The sequence below is a fragment of the Antechinus flavipes genome, chromosome 3 (genome assembly GCF_016432865.1).
Source record: "Antechinus flavipes isolate AdamAnt ecotype Samford, QLD, Australia chromosome 3, AdamAnt_v2, whole genome shotgun sequence".
In the NCBI taxonomy this organism is placed as follows: domain Eukaryota; kingdom Metazoa; phylum Chordata; class Mammalia; order Dasyuromorphia; family Dasyuridae; genus Antechinus; species Antechinus flavipes.
The window spans coordinates 172846195-172862451 of NC_067400.1; the positions used below are offsets into that span (position 1 = coordinate 172846195).

At 37.3% G+C, this 16257-nt stretch overlaps 1 protein-coding gene across 1 annotated transcript in view; it reads right to left on the reverse strand.

The window, feature by feature from the left end:
- GAS6 (growth arrest specific 6) overlaps positions 1-15654 on the reverse strand; it is a 97324-nt gene extending 81670 nt beyond the window's left edge. Inside the window, exons 1-2 of the mRNA XM_051984254.1 lie at positions 15272-15654; positions 14586-14752 (exon numbers count right to left, since the gene is read on the reverse strand). Coding sequence (XP_051840214.1) covers positions 14586-14752; positions 15272-15359 — 255 coding nt within the window. The 5' untranslated portion in view covers positions 15360-15654. The remainder of the gene's footprint in view (positions 1-14585; positions 14753-15271) is intronic.
- Positions 15655-16257: the final 603 nt, after the last annotated feature.

The following is a 16257-nucleotide window of genomic DNA, read 5'->3' on the forward strand; positions in this document are numbered from 1 at the left end:
CCAAATGAAATATATTTTCCAGGCTCTTCCCAATCGTACTTATATTTAACAAAATAACATAATAAGTATAGAAGTTCAGCATTTGGGAGTGATACAATTCCATTTGAATCTGACTCTAAACCCTGGGAATTTAGTTTGAGTAGTAAGTACTCATACAGAAATATGTAAACATACTTACATTGCATATACTATACTTTCCCTATAATCACTTAAGTTTCAGGCTGATGCAAACATGCCGACAATTCCAGAAGAAATGAAAGAATGAGATTTATGGTAGAACCTTCCAGTATATGAGAAATAACCAAGAGACAGTATTCAGGAAAAAATGGGGCTTGGCTCTCACTTCTAATTTTATCCAGGGCAAGGCATTTGATCTCCCAGAGATTCAGAAGCTCTATCAGTAAGATGTAAAATTCATGCAGGAAGTAATTGCTTGAGAAAGAGAGAGTCAAGCTGAGTTGGATGCATAGCCAATTGGACTGTTTTGCAAACAACCAATTTAGACTTTTAAAAAAAATGAGCTAAACTGGTGGTCTGACTGGTTATTCAACAGAATGACCAGTTTTCTAATTAGGAAAATAACAAAGGAGCAGCCTAAAGAGGGGAGAAGTGAAACAGAAAGAGATCAATACCATCATTTCCAGAGAAAGAAGTGATATTGATTGAATACAGATTGAACATGCTACTTTTCATTTTCTTTCTTTCTTTTATTTGAGTCTTGTACAAAATGATTACTATGGAAATGCTTTATAATAATTGTACATGTATAATCTATATTTGATTGGTTACCATTTCAGGGAGAAGTGAGGGAGAGGATGGAGGAAGGGACAGAATAAAATATTTAAATAAAAAGTGTTTAAAAAATGAAAAATACTGTCTTGGCCAGGATATAAGCCACCAAACTTTTTGGTGTCAAATCAAGCTGAATAAATGAAAAGAGGAATAGAGACTATAATTAGTATTTAAAAAAAAGAATATGGATAATCCTCCTTATCTCTCTTCTTCTTTAGCCTCTCAGGCAGCTTTTTCTTGTTCAGGATCCCTTAAGCACCATTTCTGTCACCTAAAAGATTCTTTTTTAAAAAAAGATTAGAACTTAAAAGGAATTTAGAGAGAAACTCACTTCACATAAGAGGAAACTGAGGTTCACAGAAGGGAATTGACTTACCAAAACCACACGAGCTAAGGCTAAACCAAGAGACCAAATAATTCAGAAAACACAAAGAATTTAGAGCATGGAAGAGATCTTAAAGGATTTCAATAATCCCTCTGATTCTTACTATCTGTGTGATACTGGTTAAATCACTTAACTACTGGGGCTTCAGTTTCCTCATCTGTAAAGTGAGCTGAACTAGGTGGCTTTTGAGATCTTTTTCAGCTTTAGATATCAAATCTCAACAGTTATTTTAGAGACCATAAAACTGAGGTATATGGAAAGAAAGTGATTAGCCCAGAGTCACAGAGCAAAAATCCTTTCCACTTTTTTTTTTGTCATGGATTTTCTTTTCCTTTCCCTCCACTGGCTAGTGAAGTTTATAGACTCTTTCCCCCCCAAAATCATGTTTTGGGGCAGCTAGATGGCATAGTGGATAGAGCACTGGCCTGGACTCAGTAGGACCTGAGTTTAAATCCAGCCTTAGACATTTAACACTAACTATGTGATTCTGGCCAAGTCACTTAACCCCAATTATCTCTCAAAAAATGTTTTTAAGTGTATAAAATAAAATATATAAAATTACAAAGCAAACTAATTAAGTTCATGGACTCCAGATTAGTAGAGTTAGGTTTCAAATCCAAGATCTCTTTCCAAATATCCAAACCAACTAAACCATGAATTTCTCTACTAACCTCAAACTTCCTATATTGACTCCCCGAGTGAACAAAAATTAGGGAAAAGCTAAGGGACAGCTAGGTGGTGCAGTGGATAAAATGCTAGCTCTAGATTCAGACAGACTAATCTTCCTGAGTTCAAAATGGCAAACCACTCCAACATTCTTGCCAAGAAAACATCAAATGGAGTCAGGAAGAGTTGGACAAGACTGAAAAACAACTGAACAAAAGGGTACCTTAAGCCAATGCTGAAGGTTAAGTAGGTGAATATTGGGCTTAGTTAGATAAAGGCTCCAAACTGAATTGAGTTGACTAACCGGCTTGTGGATTATCCTGAAATGTGACTATACCTGTATATAAGAGTGGATAAGCTAGGATGGCTAAGCTCTGGGAGATAATGGAGGGTTGTTTTTTTTCTTTTTTTCTTTTTTTTACAGGGATTTACACGCTAGAGATTTATGAATATGCTGTAAACATATAATATACTTTAGAAGAAACAATTAGAGGGAGTAGAGGGGAGAGATGAAAACAATGGCTTAATTTTCTACTAAGTAGAATCCTGTTAGTCTAGAGCCTGAAGATAGACAATAGAGACCATCTTTTTTTTTTTTTTTCTTTCTTTCTTTTTTTTTTTGCTGAGGCTATTGGGGTTATGACTTGCCCAGGGTCACACAGTTAGGAAGTGTTAAGTGTCTGAGACCAGATTTGAACTCGGATCCTTCTGACTTCAGGGCTGGTGCTCTACCCACTGTGCCACCTAGCTGTCCCAATAGAGACCATTTTATCTGACTCTTTCATTTTACAGATAGGGAAATTGAGGTCCAGTGAAGTGATTTGTCTGAGATTATAGAAGTAGGAAGCCAGGAGGACTAGGCTATGAATCAAACTTTGTTGTATACATCACTAACAAAATCACAGGCATTCAACATTGAAAGGGACCTTAAAGATAAGAGTCTAATCTTCCCATTTTGCAGAAGAAGAAACTGGAGTCCAGAGATCATCATCATAATAATAGCTAATGTTTACATAGTGCTTGTTATGTGTCAGCCACTATGCTAACTGCTGTAGAATTGTTATTATTTCTTTTGATCTTCCCAACAACAATGTGAGATAGATGCTATTATCTTCATTTTACAGAGAAGGAAACTGAGGCAAACAGAAGTGAAGTGAGTTGCCTGGGATCACATTGCTAATAAGTATCCGAAGCCAGATTTAAGCTTGGGTCTTCTTGACGCCATACTCAGTGCTCTATCCAATGTACCATCCAACTGCCTTCTAGGTACTGAAAACAGAGTGCTTTCCAGTAAGTGGAGTATCCCCTATATTAGCAAAAGTTATCTTTAGTGCAACTATCTCATTTGAATTTTACAGGATGGATGAAAAAGTAAATAGATCACAAAGGAAAGAATCAAACCAAGATTCAAAATGAATAAATATTAAAAATTAGAATTATATAAACTAACATATAAAAATCTGGATTAAATGTTAAAAATTAGAATTTTAAAAAATTAATCCAAAACTAGGATTAGAGACTTACAGAGAGATCATAAGTACCATAGGATCTTAAGACTGAGAGTTGGAAGGAACCTTAAATGTCATCTAGATTCTAGAGCAATCCCCTGATTTTGCAGATGAGGAAACTGAGGCCCCTTCATTTAACAGATAAGGAAATTGAGAATTAGAAAAGTCTAACGACTTATTCAGGATCACACAGTAAATGCCTGACGCAGAATACGAACCCAGATCTTCCTAACACCAGGTCCAAGACTCTATCCATTACACATATTTACACACGAAGGTTTCATAACTCTTGTCTTAGAGGTATGTCTTTAGATATGTGAAGGACCTTTGAGATCATTTGATTTTATAGATAAGGAAAGTTTGAGATCCATGGAAGTATAAGATCTTATAGCTAACTTATAAGTTATAACTATAACTTATTAGCAGAATGACCATATTATCCTGAATCCTTATTACATTAGGGTTGCTTCTACTTTATAACAACAAAAAAAGAAGATGTAATTTCCCTACCATCCTGGTAGCTCAGAAAAATATTTGTAAACATTCCATAAGGATTCCCACAACAGTTAGTGCCAGAACTAAGAGCTCATTTAGGAAAAGGAAAAAAATGTGCCCAACAAATTCAAAACACATAGGGAGTTCTTAACATCCTTAGTTAATGAAAAAAAAAAAAGGTAATAAATTCAGAAATCACCAAAGTAAGGGAAAGGATTGTTAAAATGTGTGATTTTATTTGAAATTATACAGGCCTGGGATTTGATCTGTGTATGGAGCTCCAAGGAAGAAACTTTATAATAGGTCAATACCTTCTCAACTTATAGTCTTAGAATTGGCTGGGGCTGATTGGTTGGACATTGTCCTTCATGGTCAAGGAGGCCCAAAATTACCTCACACTGTTGGGGTACACTGTGCCCAACCGTGGCTGATCAGAATAATATAAACTCAAAAAACTCTATCACAGCTTGGGAACAAATAGTCCATATGAACATTTGACGTGGTGACATCTCTAAATTTGTGCATCTCACGTTTCTTTTGGGCTACTGTAATTCTGCTTTGCTCACAGTGCCTTCTCTGATAAGGTACATCAAGCTGGGCAGGCCTGTGCCAGTATCTCCCATGTCTCACAAATGACTCCAAAGTTCTCCAGAGATCCTTTTAGAGTGTCCTTGCATCGTTTCTTCTGACTTCTGTCTGAGTGCTTGCCTTCTGTGAATTCTCCATAAAACAGTCTCCACAAAACAGTTCAAATGCATTTGGCATTCAAACAACATGGCCAGACGATTGGAGTTGTTTAGAACACTAAAAAGTTCAGCCACTCTGTATAAAAGAGGAGAATCTGAACTCAGGACTTCTTGAATCCAAAGCAGATGTTCATTCTCATTATTATAGAGGTTAGTATTTAATTTTGAGGGAAAAAAAGAATCAAGATGAAAAAAAGGCTGAAATTGACTCCCCTTCTTTTTCAGAATAGAGATTGTTATTGTTAATTTCACAATGGTGAATAGCATTGCCTTTTCAAATGAATTAAAATGAATTAAAAAAATCATTTCCATGAAAATGTGGTTATCTCCCAGGACATTATAAAAGTCACCCTGTGCATTCATTAAGGAAGAAAGGGAAAACGATATCCTCTTGGAATATCTATTTTAACTGCTGATATTAGTGTTTTATAACCCTTAATGAAATAATAGGACTGATAAAATTTGATTCATCCTATTTTAGTGGGTTTTACGACTGTGCTATTAAATGTTTGATAATCAGATCTATCTCTTTTAAAGTTTAAGCTGCATTATTAAAATGTTCTCCATCACTTTATTAAGTACAATCAATAAAATAATGAATCAAAAATGCTCAAATTGAAAATTTAACAATCAGCTCTGAATTATAATGAGTGAGCTCCAATATATCTCTGGAATAATGATCAGTGAATAGTATTTTATACTTATATAACATCTTCCTATTTCACAAAATATTTTACAAACATTTTCTTTATTTTTCCTTTTTTAAAAATGTATTTAGTATTTTCTTCTAGTTACATGTAAAAACAAATTTTAACAAAATTTTTTGCTATTAAAACATTGAGTTCCAAATTCTCTCCCTCCCTTCTTCCCCAACCCCCCTTTATTGAGAAGGCAAGCAATTTGACACAAGATATAAATGTGTAGTTGTGTAAAGCATTTCCATATTAGTCCTTATAATTATAATTATAAATAATTATAAAAAACATAATTATAAAAGAAAACAGACCCCTCTCCCAAAAAAACCCTCAAGAAAAAAAAAATTAAAGCAAATTTCAATTTGTATTCAGTCAGTCACCACCAATTCTTTCTCTTGGAACAAATAGCATTTTTTATTCTAAGTCTTTCAGATTTGTCTTGAATTATTGCATTGCTGACAATAGTTAAGTCTTTCACAGCTGATCATCTTGCAATATTGCTGTTACTTTGAACATAGTGCATTTCACTTTGCATTAGTTCAAGTACGTCTTTCTAGTGTTCCTGAGAGTATCTTGCTCATCATTTCTTATAGCATAATAGTATTCCATTATAATTCCATTCCATAATTTGTTCAATTATTCATCAATTTATGAGCATCTCTTCAATTTCTAATTCTTTGCCCCCAGAAAAGAGCAGTTTTAAATATTTTTGTACATATAGATCCTTTTCTTTTTTTCTTTTTCTTTTTTAAATCTTTGTTTGAATGCAGATCTAGTAGTGGTATTACAAGGTTAAAAGACTATACATGGTGTTATAGTCCTTTGGGCAAAGTTCAAAATTGTTCTACAGAGTAGTCAAATCAATCCACAACTCTACCCATATTGCATTAATGTTTCATTTTCCCCATATTCTTTCCAACATCTTTCATTTTCCTTTTCTGTCTTATTAATTTATCTAATAGTTTTCAGATAGTACTTCAGAAATGTTTCAATCTGCATTTCTCCAATCAATAATAAGTTAGATTTTCCTTTTTCCATATTAGCCAGTCTGATAGGTATGAGGTGGAACCCCAGAGTTGTTGTAATTTGAATTTCTCTAATCAATAGTGACTTAGAGCATTTTTTCATATGGCTATAGATAGCTTTGCTTACTTCATCAGAAAACTGTTCATATCTTTTGATCATTTATCAATTGGGGAATGGCTCTTATTTTTATAAACTTTACTCAGTTCTCTCTGTTTGAGAAACATGTTTCATCATCATCAAAGAAACATGTTTCAAAATTTTTTTCAATTACTATGGCTAACTTATTCCCTCATTTCTATTTCCCCCTCTCCTCAATTATTCTGTTTTCTTTCTCCTTTAACCCTGTTCCTCCTCAAAAGTGTTTTGCTCCCAACTGATGCCTCCCCCAATCTGCCTTCCTTTCTTTCACTACTTTCCCATACTCTTCTCTCATTTCCATCCCCTCCTATTTTCCTGTAGAGTAAGATAGATTTCTATACTCAATTAAATGTGTATGTTATTCCCTCTGAGTCAATTCTGATGAGAGGAAGAGTTTATTCCCTTCCCCTCATCTCCTCTATTGTAATAACTTTCTCTTGTCTCCTTTATGTGAAGTAATTTACTTCTCCCTTTCCCTTTCTCCCAGTACATTCCTTTTTTACCACTTTTATTTTTTTATTCCTTCATATTCAACTCATATCTGTGCCTGCTAGCTATATGTCCTAATTGTCCTAATAATGAGAAAGTTCTTATGAGTTACAAGTATCATCCTCCCTTAGAAATGTAAAAAGTCTAACCTTATTAAGTCCCTTATGACATGTGAAATTCAAATTTTCTATTCAGCTCTGGTCTTTTCATCAAGAATGTTTGAAAGTTCTCTATTTCATTGAATATCCATTCCCCCTCTACCCTCAGAAGGATTATATTTAATTTTTCTGGATAGGTGATTCTAACTCCTTTGCCCTTCAAAATAATTTATTCCTAGTCTTCTGAGCCTTTAATGTAGAAGCACTAAATCTTGTGTTATCCTGTCTATGGTGTCATAATACTTAAATTGTTTCTTTTTGGCTCTTTACTGTGTTTTCTACTTGATCTGGGAGCTCCAAAATGTAGCTATAAATATTCCTGGGATTTTTCACTTTGGGACCTCTTTTAGGAAGTGACTGGTAAATTCTCTCAATTTCTATTTTACCCTCTAGTTTTAGACTACCAGGGAAATTTTCCTTGAAAATTTCTTGAAAGATGATGTCTAGGCTCTTTTTATGATCAGGGCTTTCAGGAAGTCCAATAATTTTTAAGTTCTCTCTCCTGTATCTATTTTTCCCATTTGCTATTTTTTCCAATGAGATATTTCATCTTGTCTTCTTTTTTTTTCATTATTTTGGTTTTGTTTTATTTCTCACAGAATCATTAGCTTCCATTTGCTCCATTCTAATTTTGAAGGAATTATTTTCTTCTGTGAACTTTTGTACCTACTTTTCCATTTGGTCAGCTCCACTTTGTAAGGCGTTCTCCCCATTGGTTTTTTTGTACCTCTTTTACCATTTGACTTAGTTTGGTTTTTTTTAAGATGTTACTTTCCTCACTATTTTTAATGTCTCCTTTATCAAGCTGTTGATTCAATTTTCATAGTTTTCTTGTATCACAACATTTCTCTTTTCAATTTTTCCTCTTTCTCTCTTACTTATGTCAAAATGCTTCCACAACCTGAGACCAATCCATATTTTTCTTGGAGGCCTTAGATATAGGAACTTTGATTTTGTTATCTTCTTCTAAGTATATGTTTTGATCTTCCTTGTCACCACAGTAACTTTCTATTGTCAGAATTTTTTTTTTCAGTTCTTTGTTCATTTTCCCAGTCTATTTCTCAACTTTTAGCTTTTCAGGAACTGAAGATGGATCATAAAATAACATTCTTACTTTTTTGTTGTTCATTTGCATTTTGTTTTCTTATTCATTTTCTTTCTTTTTTGATCTGATCTTTCTCGTGTAGCAAGATAATTGTATAAATGTTTACATATATTGGATTTAACATATATTTTAACATGTATAATATATATTGGATTACTTGCCCTCTAGGGGAGAAGGTAGGGGGAGGGAGGGGAAATTTTGGAACACAAGGCTATGCAAGGATCAATGTTGAAAAATAATCCATGCATATGTTTTGAAAATAAAAAGCTTTAATTAAAAAAAAAAAAACCTTCTAGCTCTTTGTTAAAGTAGAACTCTGCTTCTAGGGTGGAGGGTACACTGTCCCGTGCTTCAGGGGTTTTATGCAGTTGTTTTCAAAAGTAATTCTGGAGACATGTTAAGTTTGATTCAGTTCTTCCAAGATATTATGATTTAATAAGTGTGGTTACTACTCTCCTGGTCTGTCCTCTGGTCTGTGAATAACCACAAGCACTCTTTTCTGCTCTAGAACTGTGAGAAGGGTCCCTGCTCCACTGTGGCCACAAGCTCTGGTGTGCTAGTGCTCCTCTTCATCCTGGAACTGCCACCTAATACTGGGATCTGGATCTCAGTATGGACAAAGCAACACTGGCCTTCCTCAGTGCTAGCAAAAAGATCCCTGTAATCTCCTTCTGATCATTTGTTCAACCCCTTTACTTCTGTGGCCTGAGAGCTCTATCAGCCATTGCTGTTAATTCAGTGGCTTCCAAGACCAGCTCCTGGTTTTCTGGGGCTGGACTATGATCTACTTTCATTCGGGAACAACTGGGATTTCTTCTAAGCTGACCTTCTAAGATATCTTAGGCTGAAAAAGTATTTCATCCCAACGCTAGGAATTGTTTTATGGCATTATTTAAAGGTGCTCAGAGGTGTTTTGGGGAGGGCTCAGGTGAATGGCTGCCATTTCTCTACTATCTTCTCACATCCATTTTCATTATGACATTTCACAACTGAACTTCCTCCAAAATCTGAGATTCTATAATATTTCAATTTTTGTTGAACAAAAGAAAAGAGATAAAGGTACTGGAAAGGGGAACAAAACATGTTTCTTCCATTTGGAATTGTGGAGGAAGGCTTCAAAGAGTGTAAAACTTAGTGAACTTTAAAGAGACTTTATAAAAGTGATAGTAAGAGAGCTTGGCCCAGAGTCTAGTGTGCTGATCTTCAAAACAAGAGACTGTGAGGCTGGAGATTAAACCCTCATCTAAAGCCAACTGTAAGACTCTAAGTAACAGAGAAAATGTCTTTTTTGGTCGGAAGAACTTTCTCATTCAAAGCTCCATTTGCTAATGAAATAGCTGATCTGACTTTATTAAAAAATTCAAATTGCAGAGTTTTTTAGCTGAAATGGGCTTTGCAACCTATTGCTTCAATTTCATTCAGTTTTACAGACATTTCTAAGTCCCTGCTAGTGCAGATCACCATCTAGGCACTGGGAATCAAACAATCAATCAAAAAATCAAACAACCCCTATCCTTGAGATGTCTGAATTCTATACTAAGATAGGGTGTGGGGAATGGGAGGTAGTTTATGATATTATATATATAGAAAACAAATACAAAATATGTCCAGAACAATACAAAGTAATATCAAGAATTACAAAGCACTAGCAATCAAAATAATTAACATTCATATAGTGACTTATCACAACCACTTTGGGAAATATTTCTTAAACTATTATTATTCCCACTTTGCAGAGGAGAAAATGGAGGTAGAAAGAAGTTAACTCTATCCCTAGCTGCCTCAGTAAGTTGAAGGGTTTCAGGAAAGTCTTTTCAAAAGAGGTGATGACTGATCTGTGCTTTGAAGGACGACAGGTTTTCTAAGAGGAATTGGTGAAAGAGAAGTATTTTCCAGGGAGAAAAGGGAAGAGAATAAACATGTACAATGATCTGCTATCTGCAAGGGATTAGGCTAAGCACTTTCCAAATATCTCATTTGAGACTCACATTATTATATTCTGCCCACTTTCCAGTTGAGGAAACTAACTGAATGCTAAATTATTTGCTCAGAGGTACACAAGCTAGTCAGTTTATGAGACTGGATTTGAACTTAAGCTTCCTGTTTCCAAGCCCAGCACTCTGTACTCTACTGTTATTATTCAATTATCTCCAACTCTTTGTAACCTTTTTTGAGGTTTACTTGGCAAAAGTACAGGAATGATTTGTCATTTCCTTCTGAAGCCCATTTTACAGATGAGGAAACTTAAGTAAAGCAGTTAAGTGACTTGCGTAGGGTCACACAGCTAGTAAGTGCCTGAGAGCACTTATAAACTCAACAAAATGTGCTTTCCTGATTCTAAGTCACTTAATTGTTCTATGTGCACTAGCTGCCATTCTAGACACAGATTACCCTATCTGGTTTTATCAATTCTATGGAATGAGATAACTCTGGCTATCCCCTTTCCACTTTTCTCCCTCCTTTTCTGTGTTGTCTCCTCACAAACTCGTTGAGAGGATTATCTTTTCATTAATTCTATCCTCAGTGCTTAACATTGTGCCTAGCATATTGTTTAGTCGTTGTGTCCAACTCTGTGACCTATGGACCACAGCACAACAATGTACGGGATTTTCTTAGCAATGATAATAGAGTGCTTTCCCATTTCCCTTTCCATTGCAATATAATAAGTGCTTAATAAATGTTTATAACATTAGACTGGATTGGAGTAAGAAATTCTAAGAAATATTCCAAGAAATATAAAGAACTCAAAGATATAATGTAATACATGATTTTTTTATCCACCTGGGAAACTGAGGAAACTATGTGGATTGTAGTTTTATTTTTGAGGGGGTGGTGCTGGAGAAGATGCTTTGTTATTGTTGTTGTTATTTTTTAGTAGGAGTAAAAAGTAAAGTGTGTATAATTTAGATGTAGACTCTGAAATATGGTAAGGTCCTCCAACCACATCAGGATGTTAAATAATCAATGAAAAGGACTATCTTGGAGCAAGTAACTGAAAATACAGGAAGGTAAGAAATTATGGACTTTCTCAAAGGACAAGGCTAAGGAATAGACCTGTGATTTTAATGAGGAGTTCCTAGTACTAATAATACATGTGGGCATCTTCTGTGCAGCTTATGGAATTATAGAGTTGCCCAGAGTTCTGAAGTGTTATGTGACTTGACCAGGGTCACAAAGTCAGTGTGAGTAAGAGATAGATTTGAACCTAGGTCTTCTTGGTTCCTGAGATCAACTCTCTTTCCATTGTACAGTGACTGCCTCTGTATCTATAGAACTTATTATAGGAAAAAAAAATATTTTTGTATAAAAAATTTCTCATCTTTTATGGAATTAAAATAATTACATTTTAGGAAATCAAAAGATGAAGGGAATCACCCCTTTAGTAAATGCAATACTATGAGACACATGGGATGGTGAAAAGTCTTACAGTTCTGTTGGTTCTATTTTGTTTTTAAAAAGATCAGATTCTAGAAGAGAGCTCCTCAAAGGAAAGATACTCTTATCAGGGCTATTCCTAAACTGGTACAACCAGTGCTGCTGCACCAGGGCACAGACTAAATCTGAGCACGCACTAGTCCTGCAGCTCCACCCTCTCTGTGTTAATCAGAATCCCACATAAGACTTCTAGTTTCAGCTTGGAGGGGCCAATGCACCTGCTGCCTATAGACCCAGAAATAGCTGTAAACTTCAATAAAAAAAAATTAAAGTATCTAACCACTACTTCATTGTTTTTATAAATCATATAGGAGAGGCAAAATTCAGCAGATTGATCATTGATAATAACCATATGGAAAATGAGGAGAAAAACAGGCAACAGTGAAAATGACAGAAGAGGTTACAGGAGAGGGAAATATGTGGAATTCTGCCTTATAGGCAACTCAACACATGTTTGTTGATGGGAATAAACGGTGCTATTACTAGGATCATTTAATTTTAGAGCTGGAAAATTCACACAGATGGTTTTTCCCCCAACCCTTTCATTTAAAAATGTGGGAACTGAGTTCCAGGGCCTCAAAGATCTGATCAATATCACACAACTACAAAGTAAAAGTCAGGATTTGAATCCAGGTTCTGACTTCAAAATCATTCCTCCTTTCATTACACTTGTTAGTTCTGAAACTGCTAGTATTATACTAGTATTATATCAGGCTTTTACTATATTTAGTAATTCTTGAGAAGATATTATTTGATTTGTATCATCTCTAAATCTCTAAAACAATTAGTTTTGTTATTATAAGATCCTAGTTTGGTTCACTAATTATTTGGTTTTGGAAAAAAGAACCCCAGAGGGATTGAAAAAATTGATAGACTAATAGGGATGGGTATATATTATTCTAGTTGCACTTGGCAACTATGATTAAGTCATTATACAAGCAATCAAAATGAAACAATATTAAAACTGACTTCATTTTAGATATTTAAAGAAAAACTTTACATAGTGCGCATTTGTATGATAGCACTGGAAATTTATTGGTTTTAGAAAGTTGCTTTTAGTACTGAAAGGGCAAGTAGAGGTCACACAATCAGTTATATGTGAAAGGTGGCACTTAATTCTAGGTTTTTCCAGCTCTGAAGCCACAATGTCTATCACTGCAAATATAGGCGTTTTCTAGAAAGAAAAATGTTATCTTTTTAGAATAAAAGGTGAGAAAATGAATTTTAAGTGAAAATGTATTTGTTGCACATATATATTTATATAGATTGATAGAGGATGGTTGGGGTAGATAAATCACTCAAGAATTTTATGGGAAAAGAACATGATATGATTTTATTATAACTACATTTATCTGTCTGTTTAACTATCCTTTATCTGCCTAACATCTAGCTAGCTAGCTGTTTAATCCCTCTTGCTTTAGAAAAAGGTTTGAGGCAGCATTATAATTCATTTTCTAGTAGGAATTACAATATACTTATTCTTTTAATTACCTACTTCTAAGGGAAAAGCAGTGCTCTTCCTTTACACACACATTCACTTGATAAAGACAGTTAATTCTCATACAAGTACTCCTCTGTCCCCACCTTCCAAGCTTACACGCACACCACTCTCCAGAGGCATTATTAATAGACGGATATTCTCTGCCAGCAGCAGTCAAGCTGTGGTCTACAAACCGCCAGCTGCCTCTTCACAAGTACCATGCAATACTGGAAATAATAAGGCACTCACCTTTGCATAAAGTCTTAGTTAACCACTTCTTCCCGATCCCTCCCTCCCCCCCTAAGTTTTCTTTGGTGACTTTACAAGCAAGCAGACAAATAAAACAGTAATTCCACGGATATGATAATTCTTTGGAAGATGCTCCCAGAAAAAATGCCTTCTATCACTTCTACTTTCAGAGAAAAAAATAAAATAATTTTCCTCTAGGCTAACAGCCCTTCCCCTTCCCTCCCCCCAAAATAAAACAATACAACAGAGACGGACTCCTCCGAGAACATCTAACTAAAAAGGGAAGAAAATAAGAAGGGGGAAACCAGATGGGTTCAAAAACAAAAGACCCACCACATTTCTATTTCTAAAACACACACATATATATTTTTCACACACACACACGTATGTGTGTAGTTTCCTTAATTATTTCAAAGTGGATTTTCCCTAAAGTTTCTACTTTGGGGAGTCTTTCAAGTTTCCGCATAAAGATAACAAGTCTGCTGTTGTAGATTTTATTTTACTTAGCAGTACTACAAGACACGCCTTTTCTATTCTTGCTGAACTGCAGGATTTTAAAGATTTTTATCAATTAAAAAAAAAAGTAAAGAGAGATATGAGAGTGTCCTCAGAGCTCTGTCCTCCTTAACAACCTTGCACTCATTTCTCATTCTATCCCTTTGGAATAACTTAAAAAAAAAACTTAAAAAAACTCTAGGATGTGAAATGAGAACATGTTCCCCCAAACCAAAAACTAGACCATGAAATCCATCAGTGGAAGAAGAGGTGATAAAAGAATCTCAAGGACACCCAATCAGCTAACCAGAGCGTCTGCGCATGCATATCATGTGTGTGTTTAAACGTGTGTATCCAGAATCGAAAAAGAGAATTGGACTTTTCTCGGCGCTTCCTCAAAACCCTATTCAGCAAAGCTCTAGTTATGTTATGTGGTTTAAATTATTTATCTAATGGTTTCTCCTCCAAACATCTTCCCCAGCTGTGTGGACAGCTGGCGACCTAATTCCAGCTGCTTCTAATAGGGACGGAAGGGTTGTACAGAACAGAAGGACGGGAAAGGATGCATGGACGCAGGCATGCACCGGCAGCTCCGGTAGAGACAGATTAAGCGCTCCTCTCCCCGCCACCCCGCCCCAGGGGTTCTATTTAAACTCCCCAGATCTCGTCCCACGCATACACCCAAACCATTCTCTCCCCCTCCCCCAGTCCCAATCTCCTTACAGTCTCAGGGTCGTTTTCAAACACTTCTCGGGCTTCCTCCTTGTTGCACAGCTCTTCTATGCATTCTCTCTCTAAATGGCCTTGCTTGGTCTCTTCGAAGATCTGGTAGGCTCGGCGCTGTCTCGGCCTCAGGAACTGGGCTGCCTCCCGGGCCCGCAGCAGCACCGCTACCCCGCACAACGCCCGGGGCGGGAAAGGGGAAAGGGAGAGAGGGAAAGGGAGGGACGGATGGGAAATAGAGTGGGGGAGATAAGGGGGAAAGCAGAAGAGGTACCCATAAATTCAGGCACCGGCACCCCACCCTGCTTGCAACAAGGGGATAGAACTGCTCTCCCCCTCCCCACCTCCTGCACACGCACGCTCTGCAGTCGCAGCAGACTGGGGATTGAGCACTTTGCCGAGTGCCCTTGAAGGAAGGGGGATGCTGTGGCCGCGGCGGCGGCGGCCCGGGCTACTGCTTGCTGCTGTCGCATTGTGGATGTGGGGATTGGGGGAGGGGGTGAAGCTATGGATAAGGTGGGCACTAGATCCCCTCCCCAAGTTCTGAGCCAGAGAGGTCAGACGCGAGACAGGGTGGTGGTGGGAAGACAGGCACTTCAGTGCTCTTCAGGTCGGTGCCCTGATCCCCCTTGTCCAGAGGACAGAGCCGAGCTAGGGAGGCGCCCGCTGGGGCCGGGGGTACTCACTCTGCGAGGAGTCGGTAGCCAGCAAGAGAAGCAGCAGGACAGTACTGAAGGCGGCGGCGGGTGCAGGCTGCTGCTGCGGCGGCGGCATGATGTGGGGTTGGGTTCGGCTAGCTAGTAATGACCTGGAGCCCAGCGCAGCCGGAGCCGGAGCCGGAGCCGAGCCGGAACCGGAGCCGGAGCCGGAGCCGGGCAGGCAGCGCTGGCTCCGGGCGGGTGCAGAGTGCAGGCGGGCAGGCGGAGCGAGCGCACAGCTACTGTCAGCCTGAGCCAGGGAAACTATGCTGAGCGCTGTGGGGGAGTCGCTTTCTTCATCTTATCCAATCATTTATAAAGTTTACATCCCGGCTCAGCCACGGAGGCACACCTATCACCCTTCTCACCATTTCGTCGCGTCTATCATTGGAGAGAAGGCGGAGGCGGGGGAGGAGGTGGTGGGGAGGAGGTGCTGGGGAGTGGGAAGTCACTTTTAGAGGTTCGCTGTTGAGTCCACTGACTCATAAGGACATTAGGACCCAGAGGCATTGCACTGCTTTGGGGCTCCGGGGTGCTCATCTTCCCAAGTTAACTTGCCACAATATAAAGTTTCTTTATCGAAAGGTAATGATAATAATAATAAACAAAGGGAATAAGAAGGTGCTAATATCTACATTAGGACATTGGCAAGATGAATAAAATCCTATACGTAGAGGAAGGACTTCCTTCCAAATACATAATTACAAAAGATATATTGCCATTTTTTTTTTGAGTAAAAGAAAAAAATTCTACAATTTATACGTGTTGGTTTTTTTTTTTTTCCTCTCATACTAAAGCAAAACCCCAGGTTCTCCCCTCCCCTTCTCCCTAGCCTCTTTTCAGCTTTCAAGTCTGTGTAAATTGCCCTCCCGACTGGCCAGCCAAGAAATAAACAGAGGTCAAACCAAATCCATTTCTGCTTTAGAGGTGAGATTAAATTATTTCCTTTTGTAATATACTCTTTTCATAATTAT